The sequence below is a fragment of the Cynocephalus volans genome, chromosome 14 (genome assembly GCF_027409185.1).
Source record: "Cynocephalus volans isolate mCynVol1 chromosome 14, mCynVol1.pri, whole genome shotgun sequence".
Taxonomy (NCBI): Eukaryota; Metazoa; Chordata; class Mammalia; order Dermoptera; family Cynocephalidae; genus Cynocephalus; species Cynocephalus volans.
The window spans coordinates 59,178,589-59,193,006 of record NC_084473.1 but is presented as its reverse complement, the minus strand read 5'-3'; the positions used below and the strand labels follow the sequence as shown (position 1 = coordinate 59,193,006).

Genomic DNA, 14,418 nt, shown 5'->3' with positions numbered 1-14,418 from the left:
TATTATTCTCTTCTCAATCCACATACCCCATATTTTTAAAGATTTTCCTATTAAACCGCATTTTTAAAGGAATAACTATTTTCACAAGATCGAAATAATGTTAATACACTTAAGTTCATGTATTTCCAAGGAAAGCAAAGACCCATGTAGCCTCACTGCAAGTAAACATACAATTATTAATTATAACATACTTATTATATTTATTGCTAAATATTTTATAGATCTCTCCTGTCCCACAACAATTATTTATATCAAAGAGAAGTAAAGGCCCAAGAATTCCAGGCTGGGAATCACTGATGTAACATATTTTCGTTAATAAAGTAAAAAATTGCTGTTCTTTTAAAACCAGCTTTAGTCAGGTATAATTGACATACAATAAATGGCCAATACATAAAAAGAGCAATCTGATGATTTCTTTTACATATATGCATACAAGTATGAAACCATCACCACAATCAAGATGACAAATATTTCCATTCCCCCAAAATATTTCCTTGTGCCCCTTTTTAATCCCTTCCTCCCTCCGGCTCCGCTCACAGGCAACTATTGATTTGCTTTCTCTCACTATAGACTGTTTGCATTTTCTAGAGTTTTAAATAAATGGTATCATACAATATGTATGGTATGTATGGTACAATATTTATGGTATCTTTTCTGGTCTGGCTCCTTTTCACTCATGATTTTTAGATTCATAAATGTAATTACACACATCAATAGTATGTTCCTCTTCATTACTGAGTAGTATTCTATTGTACAAATATATCACAGTTTATCCATTTGCCTGCTGATGAACATTTGAGTTGTTCCCATATTTAGTCATTATAATAAATAAAGCAGTTAAAATATTACAGAAAAGTCTTTTTTGTGAACAAATGCTTTTATTTCTCTCGGGTGAACACCTAGAAATGGAATGGCTGGGTTGAATGAGTGTATATGTTTAATTTTTTAAAAGACTGCCAAACTTTTCTAAAATGGCTGTACCATTTAGAACTCTGAGAGGTCCATGAGAGTTCCAGTGTCTATACATCCTTGACAATATTTGGTATAGTCCATTTTTGAAATTTTAGCCATTCGAATATGTAAGTAATAGTACCTTATTGTGGTTTGAATTTGCGTTTCCTTGATAACTAATAAAGTTGAGCATCTTTTCATGTGTTTATCGGCCATTCTTATATCTTCTTTTATGAAATGTCTGTTCAAATCTTTTCCCCCTTTCTTACTGGTGAGTTAAAAGAGTGCTTTACATATTCCAGATATAAGTCTTTGCCAGATATGTGTATTGAAAATAATTTCTGCCATACTGTGACTTGCCTTTTCATTTTTGTAAGGGTTTTGTAAAGAGAAAAAGGTTTTAATTTTGATGAAGGACACATTAACCATATTTTTTCTTTGATCCTTTGTGCTTTTTGCATTCTATTTAAGAAAGCTTTGCCTAATGCAAGGTCACTAAGATTTTATACTGTGCTTTTTCTAGAAGTTTCAGTGTTTTAGTTCTTATTTTTAGGTGTGTGATCTGTTTTAGTTAAATTTTATATATGGTGGGAGGTAAGAATTGTAGTTTTTTTTTGTTAAGGGAGGGGCATATGAACATTGTTCTAGCACCATTTGGGGAAAAGATTACCCTTTCTTAATTGACTCCCATTGCTAGCTTTATCAAAAATCAATTGGCAACACATGTATGGATGTATTTCTGAATCTTTTCCACTTACCTATAGTCTATCTTTAAGCCAATAAATATTACAACGTCTTGGTTAATGAGTCTTAAAATCAGGGAGCGTAAATACTCAAATTTTGTTCTTTTTCGATATTGTTTTGGCTCTTTTAGGGCCCTTCCATTTCCATATACATTTTTTAATTGCTTATCAATTATCATAAAAAAGCATGCTAAAATTTTGATCAGGATAGCACTGAATATATAGATCAATTGTAAAGAATTTATATCTTTGAATCCATGGCCATAGTATTTCTCTCCATTGATTTCATTCTGTAATTACTCTCAGCAATATTCTGTTGTTTTCAATTTATAGTTATTTCATCTTTGTTCAGGTTCATCCCTTTTTTGTTTGTTTGTTTTTTGTTTTGGATTCTCTTGTGAATGGTAGTTTTAAAATGCCATTTCTGATTGTTCATTGTTACTGAATACAACTGAATTTGTATATTGATCTTGTATCCAAAAACAAAACCTTGCTAAATTTACTTTTTAGGTCTAGTAGCCTTTTTGAAGATAACTTATTATTTTCTATATAAATGATATGTCATGTGCGAAAAAACAGTTTATCTTCAAGTAACATTATGTATCAGAAGCTTAAAACAGTATCCTTCAATTTCCCCACTCTCGGCCATTATACTACTTCTGTCATACATTTACTTCTACATATGTTATAAAACCTGATACATTATAATTTAAGCCTTAAACAATTATCTTTTGAAGAGATTTTTTAAAATAACTATTTTATATATACTAATATATTTGCCATTTCCTGTTTTCTTCGTTCCGTTGTGCACATCCAAATTTCCAGTGGTATCATTTTCCTCCCGCCAGAAGAACTTCTTTTTAACATTCTTTGTAGAGCAAATCTGATGATAAAGAATTCTTTCAACTTTTTGACATCTGAAAAAGTCCATTATTTTGTTTTTGGTTTTGTTTTTCTTTTTCTTTTTTGGCTGGGAATAAAAATTTGTGTTGACAGGTTTTTGTTGTTTTCTTTTCTTTCAGTAACTTTTAAGAATATTATCTCACTGTCTTTTGGCTTAAATTGTTTTTGTTGAGAAGGCTTGCTATGGTTTTATTCATGTTTCCTGTGCTTGGGGTTAAATCAGCTTCTTAGACCTGGAGGTTTGTATACATTTTTTTAATTTCTAAAACTTTTGGCCATTATTTCTTCAAACATGTTTTCTGTCCCTCTCACACTCTCCCCTCTCCTTCTAGAAGTCCAGTTATACACATGGTAGCTACTTGAAGTTGCCCTACAGCTCACTGATCCTCTGTTCATTTTCTTCCCCCTTTGTTTCAATCTAGATAGTTTCTATTGCTATGTCATTAGGTTCACTAATATTTCCTTCTGCAGTATCTAACGTGGGGTTAATCCCATCCAGTGTATTTTTCATCTCAGACGTTTTACTTCTCATCTCTAATAAATTCAATTTGGACATTTTTTACACACGTTTTCTTCACTCATATCCTCCACACTCCTGTTTTCCTTCTTCTTGAATATCTGGAGTATATCTATAATAGTTATTTTACCACACTTTATTAATTTCATCATCTGTCCCATTTCTGCATCCATGTATAAATGATTAAGTTCTTTCCTCATAATTGGTTAGATTTTCCTGCTTCTTTACATGCCTGGTAAAATTTTGATTAGCTGTCAGACAGTGGGAATTTTATGTTTCAGGTTCTGGATTTTTTGTTACTGCCTTAAATAATTTAGAGCTTTGGGTGGGATGTAGTTAAGTTACTTGGAGCCTTACCTCTAAGCTTTGTTAGGCAGGCCCAGAACAGTCTTTAGTCTAGGGCTAATTTGCCCCAATACTGAGGTAATACCCTTCTGAGGATTCTACTCGATGTCTCATGTGTTAGGAAGTCTTCCCTCTCTGGCTGTTGGGAACACAAATTATTCATCGCCCTGGACAAACTCCAGGGATTGTTCTGTCACATGAATGCTCTGATCAATACTCAGCTAAAGACTCAAGAGGAACGTTCTACAGATTTCTGAAATCTATGAGTAGCTCTCTTCTCTCTGGTACTCTGTCCACAAATTTTTGCCACCTCGGTATCCCCAAAGTCTAAACTCTATCACCTCAATTCAAGGAGATTACTGGGAATTTCTTGGGTTTTCCCTCCCTGAACTGTAGTTGGAAACTCTCTCCCATAAATAAGGTTAGATAACTTCAGGGCTCACCTTCTTTTTCTGTTTTCTCAGGAATCACTGTCCTGTGCTGCTTATGTCCAATGCCTGAAAACCATTGCTTTATACATTTTATTCCATTTTTCAGTTAAGATAAGAGGCTAAATTAAATTCAGTCTGTATAAGTCCATCATAGCTAGAAATGAAAGTTTTGTTGCTACTTTTTAAATACACTCAGGACCATGGTTTTGGCCACATAGGTTGTACACTGTACAACTCCAAATTACGATGTGAATATATCCCCTTTTATATCCCCATCCTAGATTGAGCAAAATGGCAGCTCCACTAATACTGTCTATTCATATTAAACTTGTGATAAACCATAATTTATAAATGTTATGATCTCATTGTCTGGCATTTAAACAAGTCTTTTCACCAAATTAATATCATAATGATTATTTGGTTCCCACAACAGATCTATAATGTAGTTGAAGTGTAATGCCTATAGTGTTCAATTAAAAACTTCTACCTACTATTTATAACATGGTTTCTGTGAGAAAGCACAAGAATTCCAACCAGAGATTCTAGAAACACATCTCCCTCATTTGTTAGTTTAGGGTACACATACACCCACATGGAAGAAAGTGGGAAAATAAGCATTAGGACTATAAAAATTCAGATGGGGGATGAGTTAGATACTGACTTATAAACAAATATCAACATTTTTACCCATCTAAAAGTATATCACAGAATGGTCTCTTTAGTTAATACAGAGACTGATCTGTGATGATAGCAAAATGAAATGTACTTACTCATCCAACTCTTCTTCTTCAGTTTTAGAACTATCAGCATAAAGGTACTTGCTCATGTCCACAGGTCTTATATTTTTTCTTTTTGTAGACTGGGGAGGAGAATCCTTTATAGTTATAAAAGTTTCTGGCTCATCAAATGGGTTCAAATACTGTGGAGTCTGCATCTCTTTAAAGGGATTATAACTGTTATTATAGAAAGATTCTTCTGATTTTTCAGGTGAAGCTGTTTCAGTGATTGGTTCTATAAAGCAATAGCAAAAGATGAATTAAATCAAATTAATACTATACGATATTTTCCTATATTTTTTGTGTTTTCAAAAATATGCAATCTTAAACTAATAAACTCTATGGGGCTGAGAGAGTGTAAGGCAATAATGAAACAAAAATACATTTTAGAGGTGCTAAGGAATCCTGAAGTTCAGAAGAAGTGATATTTAAGATCTCTGTTGACTTCTCCAGGAGTGGTGTTCCCAAAAATGGCATCTTTGGATTGTTAATGTATCTTGAAAGCCACTGGAGTCTCTAATAATATGAGCATTATGGTAGGCCAATTTTGGAAATTTTAACCTTCTTACAGGTGTAATAATATATTATTGCTTATTTTATCTCACTATACTAGCTTGCCATCACAAACTGATGCATAATAAATTTCTGTGTTTAAAAGAACATAAAATGGATTAAATTTTGAAATGATCTATGGTAGTTATCCAACCACAGACCATACAGGGATTTTAAAATTCATTCTAGACTACATCAAAAATATACCCACACATCACTAGACGTGCTTTCTCAAAGTCTTCAAAGAGCATGTTTTTGTATGATACAAGACCTTAAAACTTTAGAGCTTTTGATGAGATAATTTTTTTCAATATAACTTGGATCCAATCAATACTCTAATCAGAATAACACAAGGATCCTCAAGGTGAGAGTGCTATATTAAAATCATACTGGTAAGCTGATAGACATGATATGCCAAATTCTTCTAAATTTTATTATTTCAAGTTTCAATTTCAAAATAAAGGTACTTTAAAAAGTAAAACTCTGAGTCACTGCACAAAAACCAGTACAATAGTAATGTCTTCTAACAATGTTCATGAAGCACTTACCAGCAATCTTTTAAGACAAAACTAAAATTTGTAATAAAAATATTCAAAATTTCCACTTTTGCTGATAAAATATTTTCCCAAATTGGAGAAAAGTTTCAGAAAGCCAATAACTATAGTATATTAAAAGTAATTTTAATTATGCCCGGGAACTCTAACAAAATATTCTAGGAGAGGAAGGCAGAAAATCGGTTATTGAAATTCTCAAGAAAAATTACGATTGTTTCATAAGTGACATGTCAAACAATTTAACCTGATTATAAAAAATTTCATGATTGACATATATTAATGACTTTAATATTTTAAAGTCAAACTATTAATACTTTAGACATTAGCTCAGAAAACTTATTTTTGTCTGTATATTGAAAAAAACATAATACAACAAAAAACTTCTGTATTGAAATTCTGTATATATACCATGGTGAAGCATATTATAAATTCACATTGTAAAATTATAAATTCTGAAAGAAAAGTATGAAAGAGAATTCATAAAATCATATTAAATTAATATTGAAATGAATTTAAATATAGCTCATGTTATAGAAGAGACTCAGTAACTGTGTATCTCTTGTAATACCACAGTAATATTCTCACTTACCACCACATTTACATTACATTTTATAATATAAATGAAGCATTTTCTTTTCTCTATAGGGAAAAAGGGAGTACAAAGTTTTGCCTATTTAATTTTTTATTAACAAATATTAGGGTTCAAATGCTTAAGAAGCTGAAAAAATTGGTCAATGAAAATAAGATTTTTATTTTTACTTTCAGGAAGAGAATTGCAAAAATTGATCCAAGCAAATTTGTCAGTTATAAAACCAAAAATATACAAACTATAGAGCAAGATTTGAAGATGATAGAACAGGCAACAAAGGTAGATGTAAGAGAAGATCATTTCATATAAAAGCTGACAAATACATTTAATAACTTTCTAAAAGGGTCACTGAAGCACATAAATATGAGCAGAATTGAAGCTATAAAAGCAAAAAATAAAATATAAGAGAACTAAAGCTGTAAAAGCAAAAACAAAACAAAGAACCATCTAAACAACTGCAATACATTTTTCTTTCCCCAAATACTTTTGTTACTCGACGATTCCAGTTTTTAATGTATAAAAAATAAATTTCTAGGAAAATAGGTAGTTTTCTAACAGCAAATACTTATTACCAAGACTCTAATAGGTATATAATTAAAGAAAACACTGGTTGCCACATATTTTCTTAGCTCTACAGGCATAATTACAGACTTTGAATCAGATAGGCTTACCTCTTCTAAATGGAAATACAATCTTAAATGTTATGTTACTCCCTTCTGTATTTCAGAAAACAGAACCACATATATTTAGAAAAATTACTTATTTAATTTTGAAATGGAAAGCTCAAAACTGATGTCTCAAAATATTTTGATAATTTTTTTTAACTCAGTATACTCAGACGTACATAGTACACAATCGAGAAGCTGCACAGTCAAAAGAAGATACCTGATTAGGAACCTTACCTCCAACTCTACCTCTATTTACCTAAAGTTCAAATCACTTAACTCCTCTGTGCCTCAGCTTCCTAATTATGATAAAAGGTAGTTGGACTGATTGCTTCTAAGACTTACTGTAATCTTGTACATAATATATAGCCTATAAACAAAATAAAACCTCTTTAATTGAAACTTACTAATTTGGAGTCTTGTAAAGGGAGGAAAGGAAGAGGAGTAGAAGAAAGGATTATGAAGTAATATTGCTCTAACAGAGTGAATCCTGAAGCTAAAACCTCCTTTTCACCATGACAGGCAGTAGTAAAATTCTTTAAAGCTCATGAAGATTTCAGAAGAGCAGTTAAAAAGATGTAAACAGTGGTTAATCATTCTTGCATTTACTTTGAGCACACAGGATTTAATTAAACATAAGTCTCAGTTCTTCAATAGCCCTCATCCATACTTTACAAGTTCAAAACTACTTAATAAGAAAAGTGATTCAGGAAAAAAAAAATTCCTGTTTTTATTCTTTAAAAGCAGGTTGTACATAACAGCAGTTCTCAACCTTCTTTCTGCTCCTTGCTATCACATGCACAACTCACTCTCATCTTTCTCAGACAGAGACATGGAGTTGGGGTTAGTGGGGCTCATCAGACTCTCTGAGCACCATGGCAGAAGAGCTTAATATAGAGACAGAAGCTAACTACACCATGCCAATGTCAGCATGTCTCATAACCTGACCTCACTTGGTAGACCAAATGAGACTCTACTGTACGCCAGTTAGGTAAATACTATTATCATCAACACTAGACCTTCACTATCTGCTTGACCAGAGAATTAAAAAATAACACCCATGTAAAATGTCTATATAAGGCTTTCTTTTTTCTTTAAAAACAATTCAATAGGAGCTACCCAGAATTGTTGATCAACTGCAAGTGGTATTGAACACAAAAATATTATCATTGTAAATAAAAATTGTCTTTTGAGTCCTAGAAGAAAATCTTTTTCTGCCATTACAGTTCAAGAGAACTTGACTATATAGACACTAAAAGTACAGAAAAACTTGCTACCTTCTAAGTCAGGATCTCCAAATGGATTTAAGTCTGCTACATCAGGATCATCAAATGGATTTGAATTCACAGTGGCCAAGTCCTTTTCTGCTTCATCTAAAAAGTTAAGTTTGTTGATAAGCTCTGAAAATAAACATATGTGTTAGTTCACTGTATTTATAGTTAAGCATAATTATAGATCATTCATGAATTTGTAAAAATTTGTAAAAATTCACACTAATAATACCTGCAAATAATAAGATATTGCATTTACCAACAGCAGAATGCCATTCAAGTATTTTGTAGCATACCAACATTTTCAAATAAAACAACATATGCATATTAATTTGAAAATTATATCAGATAATGAACTATATTAAGGAAACTTTCATCTGAACTTAATTTGATCCAATAAGAAAAGTGCTGACCTAGATTTTTAGAAAAAACATCCTTCACTCCTGAATATGAATAATTGAAATAGGTTTAATATAAGAAAATATTTCTAAAATTTATATTTATAATATATAAGCTCATTGAAGAAATACCATCATGTGACTAAGTATTATCTTAGAAGACATTTTATAAGTAAAATCACTGTCTACTAAAGATTCTGATATAAGATGGTAAGTTCTGCTATCTTGTTGCCTGTTGGTACACTACAAATTACCAAGAAGACATTCAAGGAAAGGCACAAAGACAAAACTGACAGCTAAGTACAGACAGAAGTCAGGAGGTAGCAGTTCACAGTAAATACAGGCAATCAGAAGCAGAAAGAAAGGAGGAAAGCTCTTAGACCTTCAGAGGAACTGGCTGATTTAGCTGAAGGCATATTTGCTTGCTTTATGCAGTCATCTTGATCTTCATCTAAGCTGCTCAGAGCATTCAACTGGTTTACAATTTCTGTAAACAGAAGCCAGTCAAGACAAATGTAAGGTAAGGTCATTTAATTAAAGAGCAGTAGAAGCATGCTGTTACTAAAAAAGATAAAAAGAAGAGATGTTCGGTTAATCAAGAGAATACATTCAGAGGTTGTTATTTTGATGAACTATAACAGATGTATTTAATTGAATGTTATGCTATACTCATTTTAAAATAGAAAGCATTTAATTGTTATAACATATTAGTAACATAACAACTATGTTAATAAACACAAAACAAAGATAATAAATAACCCAGGAGGTTGACACTGGCTTTCAGCAACCACATTTTGCATTTGTGAAATAGAATTGTGCTTTAAACACACGTGTTAAAAACAATAAAAAGTATCCTCTGATACCACAGAAAATATTCACCATTTATTGTACAATATTCTAAATTTAAACTAAAGGTTTTAAGAATATAACTATATTAATGTTCTAGAATTTTTAAATCAGCACTAAAACAAGAAAAGCAGGTAATAGCTACTATTTTCTACTTTTGTTTTCTATGGAACCTGTTCTTTAAAGCAACTCTTGAGTATTTGCTTTAGGAAATCTTTTTTTTTTTTTTTTTTTTTGCAGCTAGCTGATTTGGGGATCTGAATCCTTGACGCAGGTGTTATAACATTACACTCCAACCAACTGAGCCAACTGGACAGCCCTGCTTTAGGAAATCTTATAACTTAGCCAATAAGAGACAAAACAAACAAAAAAAGATAGAAAAAATTTTAAATAAGACTTAATTTTGTAAATAAATAGAATTTTTTTTACAAGTCATATATATTTTGGACAACTCTGAATGTGTGAAATTACCATTCACTGGGTGAAAATTAGCCAACTTGGTAAAAAATTGCAATATAAGAATTATAACTAATCTTTGATGTTTCCAAAGTTACAACCTGGCAATAACAGAGGTATGAGGATAAACCAAACTGATCCAGATCATTCAGTGGGCAAGAAAGAAAATTAAGAAACAGTTGTAAATTTGACATTGAAAGTACTGTTCTTTAACACTGCAAATCTAAGTATACATGATAAATTTTATTTGAACCAAATCATATAATATACATTTCTAACATGGCTTCCTTTATTCATTCGTTGAACAAATATTTGTTGAACAAATAGCCAAGCCCTATGCTTGGGACACAGGGATGAAAAAACAGATATGGTATTTCCTTGTAGAATTTACATTCTATAAAGACACAAATTAATATTGAAACAGATAATAAGTGACTACTAGAATATTAGGCTATCAGAAATATGTTTAGATCTTTGAGCAAAATACATATGAAAAGGTGATGAACTTATTAACTTCCCTAGTCCGAGTGACAAAATGTATTTTGCATGAATAAAATTCGTTGAGATAGTCAAAGTAAACCACAAAAAATAAAGAATAAACCCAATTAATACTAATTGAACTCTTCAGCCCAACTGGAATAGTAGGAATTGATAGACTTTATACATGTTTTCTTCCATTTTATTCTACCAATAGTTTTAAACACCACTCTGACTCAAGCTAACCTGACAAATTTCTCAGTAGGTAGAATTTATTCATAAATTAGATCCTTTGCCTCACACTACAAATCATTGTAACTTTACAATTTTTAGGAAAATATAATGAAGTAGAAGATCAATGTTAAGTGTTTACCAGTCTCATGACCAATCTTTTTCATTCATTGCTAGCTGCATATTTTTAAAAATTTGCAAATGGTTCATTTTTAACTTTAAAAATATGAAAAATGAAAAAAAGAAATACAGTATTAATACCAACAGCTAACACTTACTAAGTAGTTGGAAGGCCTTTGCATATATTATCAGTTAATTCTCATGAATAGCCTGAAGTATTAATATCTACATCTTATCACATTAATTGTATTAATTGTTCTGCATTCCTAGATGTGCAATTACTAGGTTGAAAATTTTTAAATAATGCTCAAAGATTTGTAGTTTTCTTCATATAGCTAAGACGTTTAAATTATTTTACGTTCTTAAATGTAATCTCAATGAGAGTAGAAATTAATCATTTATTAAACATCTTACATAATGAGCACTGTAGGGAATACTGAAGAAATATTAGACTTAGTCCTTACTAATGTGGAACATTATATGAAACATTAATATTGTTCCACAGAGCTTTAGATACAATGTGGGCACTTAAACACTATCAAGATATTTCTATTATATGACTAAATTATTTACATTGTAATTTTTCTTAATGTTTAGAATGTTTCCTCTCCCTCATCATGCTTTTGGTGATATCTAAAACCACTGAACACCTTTTCTCACTAACCCAAAAGAATTTCCTCTTTCCATTCTGTTCACTAATGACAAATTGCCAGTCCTATCCTACTAGTATTCCCTATTTATCCTTAGCTTAAATAGTTACTTCACTCCTAGAACTTTGCCTCTAGAACTTTCATTCATATTATCAGAATGAACAGGTAATTTTGACTATACCAATTATCCCTCTTTTTGGTATGCAAAAAAATGTTAATCCAAATCATAAAATGCAACCTCCAAAGAAATACCATTTATCTCCTTAATAAGCATTTATCAAGTACCTATTATATGCTTGTGCTAATACCTGCTCTCACAGCTTTACACTTTAGTGGAACAGATGACAAATAAAGCAATATATAGTATATGATAAATATTATGATTGAGATAGCATTGTAGGCTATGTGAAATTAGAAGAGAAACATATAACTCAGTCTGAGGTCAGGGGAGCTTCTTGGATTTTTATTCACATTTGAGCTAAGATAGGACAAATAGACATTATTATTATTAAAATAAAAGAGAAAATGGAAGGCATTCCATGAGGACAAAAGGGAGGCCAAAAGAACATGACATACATGAGGAACTGCAAGTCGTTTGTGGTTTAAGATGCCAGGGATAGGGAATGGAATGAGATGAGGCTAGGAAATGTCTTATCATGAAGGTTACTATAACCACAGACTTATAGGAATCCACTGAAAGATCAAATGTATATTTTAGAAACATCATTCCAGCAGCAACATGGTGACACATTTGAAAAGGACAATAAGAAGCAAGACAAAGTATCACCACTCCATGAGGAAAGGCACTCAATAAGTATTTAATTAAAGAATAAGTTAAGAAGAAAAATTTGATGTTTAATTTGACAATGAAGATAGAGAAAAGAATCTAAGGTAAGTGCCATGCTGGGTCTTGGGGGACTATGTGAATAGTAGCTCTAGCACTGCAACAGGGGCTATTCAGTTTGGGACAGCATGTGAAACTTCCCATGGTAAAACTTCAATTGTCAGTTGCTATGTGGGTCTGTAGCCTAAAACACATAATTTTGTTACGTATTTCTCCTTATAAAAAAAGTACTTTTCAGTTTCTTCTAAATTCCTTACAATCAATATGTTTTACTTTTATAATCAGAAAAAGTTAAAAACTTAAAAGATTTATAACATTTATTTATTCCTGGAATTTTTTTTTTTAATGGAAAGCTTTCCAAATAATATACTACCCTGGCCAAACAAATTCCCTGACCCAATATATTTATATAATACTTTATTACTTATTAAAGCCTGTTTCACTGAAAATTCAAACATTTGGAAAATGCTATTAATGCTATGTAATAATGCAAACAAATTTCTACCCTGTTAATACTCAAACTGAGCAATAAACCCTTAGTGCAGAACATTTATTGTGACAGTGTGTCAATCTGAACTTGCTTCACTAAATTAGGGGCAGGCAATCGAAGCAAAGGGTCAAGTAATTTGAGTCTCTTCTTTACTGTTAGGAAGGCAAAAGAAGATAGAAATTGACCACCAGAGATTATCGCACTGAACAAAAAATGGGGGATAGGGTAGTGGCACGAAGAGTAAGCAGCTTTTTCCTTTTAAGAAAGTCTGTAGTTCAGTTAAAAGAAAAAAATTAACTTCCTGGAGCTAGAACATAGCTGCAAATCTTGCAGCATCCTCATTCTTCTCTAAAGTACAAGATTCAGTACAAGTATACCTTATTTTAAGATGGTCTAAAATAGTAGCACTTGAACTTCCCAGCAGAGATCAAGGTCAAAAAGATGTCACTTTGCTCACAGGCTTAAGCCTATAAATATTTGATTTATAAATATAATGAACAGGTTTAATAATGTGATTTTCAGTCCCATAGCAGATCATAACAGAGAACGGAAGGGTTGTTTTAGGCAGGAATGTAGACACTGAGTGTTCTCTCTCCCTGCATCTTCAACCTCTCCCTATCAAAATGTTCCTTCCCAATGACTTAATTATATGAGGACTTCAAAAACTTCACATAAAGATTTATATTATCTTTTAATTCTATTTTTCCACAAACCTTTTGAAGTACTCTCATATGATTAAGTTGGTCTCCTTCCCACCCCCTGCCCAAAAAAGTCCCTCTTTAGCATTATCCTCGTTTAGTTTAGCCAGTCTCTCTTAATCTTGCATAAGAAAACATCTTAAAAATATAAGAAGTTTGTAATTTTTCACTTACCATTTATCTTTCAACTAACTGCAATCTGCTTTTATCCCCACCTTTATCCATTTCCCTTTATAAAACCACTCACACTGAGGTCACCAACGTATATTCTCATTGGCAATTATACTAGATACTTCATAGTTCTTATCATATCTGACTTCTATGTGAACAAACAATTAACCATTTCTCTCCTTGAAATTCTGCTGCCCTTCCCAGGACACTAGTATCTTCTGATTCTCCTCCTATCTCCCTTATAGTTCTGTCTTGGTCACTTCTAGTAATAACCAGTCTTCCCTCTGCCTATTAAGTACTGTTATTCCCTAGGATCCTATCATAAGTCCCATTCTTTTTCCCCCCTAAATTTGTTCTTCCTGGAAGAATTCATCTATTCTGTTGGGTGAAACATACACATAAATAAAGATAATTCTCAAATATGTACTGAGTTCTACACTTGAATTTCCAACCACCTAGTGTGCATTTCCACCCTAATGACTCTAAACATTCCCCTCACACACTTAAAGTATAAAAAATGGAATTCAACAGCTGTGCATCTATGTCATGTTCTTCTTGAAGCTCTAATGAACCTAGCAGTTTTTAGCACATAACTAGTAAACTAGTACTTAATGTATGTTGTAAATGAATGAATGAATGAACTGAATAAAAGTCATAATACTTGGCAGCATGTCTATAAAGGCAGAAAGATATAAACTATATTTATTTTTTAACTATAGAAATAGTATGTTTTGTTTATA

General features: G+C 31.7%; 1 protein-coding gene across 7 annotated transcripts in view; it reads right to left on the bottom strand.

Annotated features, from left to right (window-relative positions):
• The window catches only part of EHBP1 (EH domain binding protein 1), a 370,142-nt gene that overhangs the window by 207,120 nt on the left and 148,604 nt on the right, over nucleotides 1-14,418 (bottom strand). For 2 of the 7 annotated variants that reach the window (XM_063077688.1, XM_063077689.1), the window contains exons 8-10: nucleotides 9,078-9,182; nucleotides 8,304-8,426; nucleotides 4,661-4,901 (exon numbers count right to left, since the gene is read on the bottom strand). In XM_063077688.1, the coding sequence (XP_062933758.1) occupies nucleotides 4,661-4,901; nucleotides 8,304-8,426; nucleotides 9,078-9,182 (469 nt within the window). The remainder of the gene's footprint in view (nucleotides 1-4,660; nucleotides 4,902-8,303; nucleotides 8,427-9,077; nucleotides 9,183-14,418) is intronic. The other 5 variants (XM_063077692.1, XM_063077693.1, XM_063077690.1 and 2 more) reach the window with 4 other exon arrangements.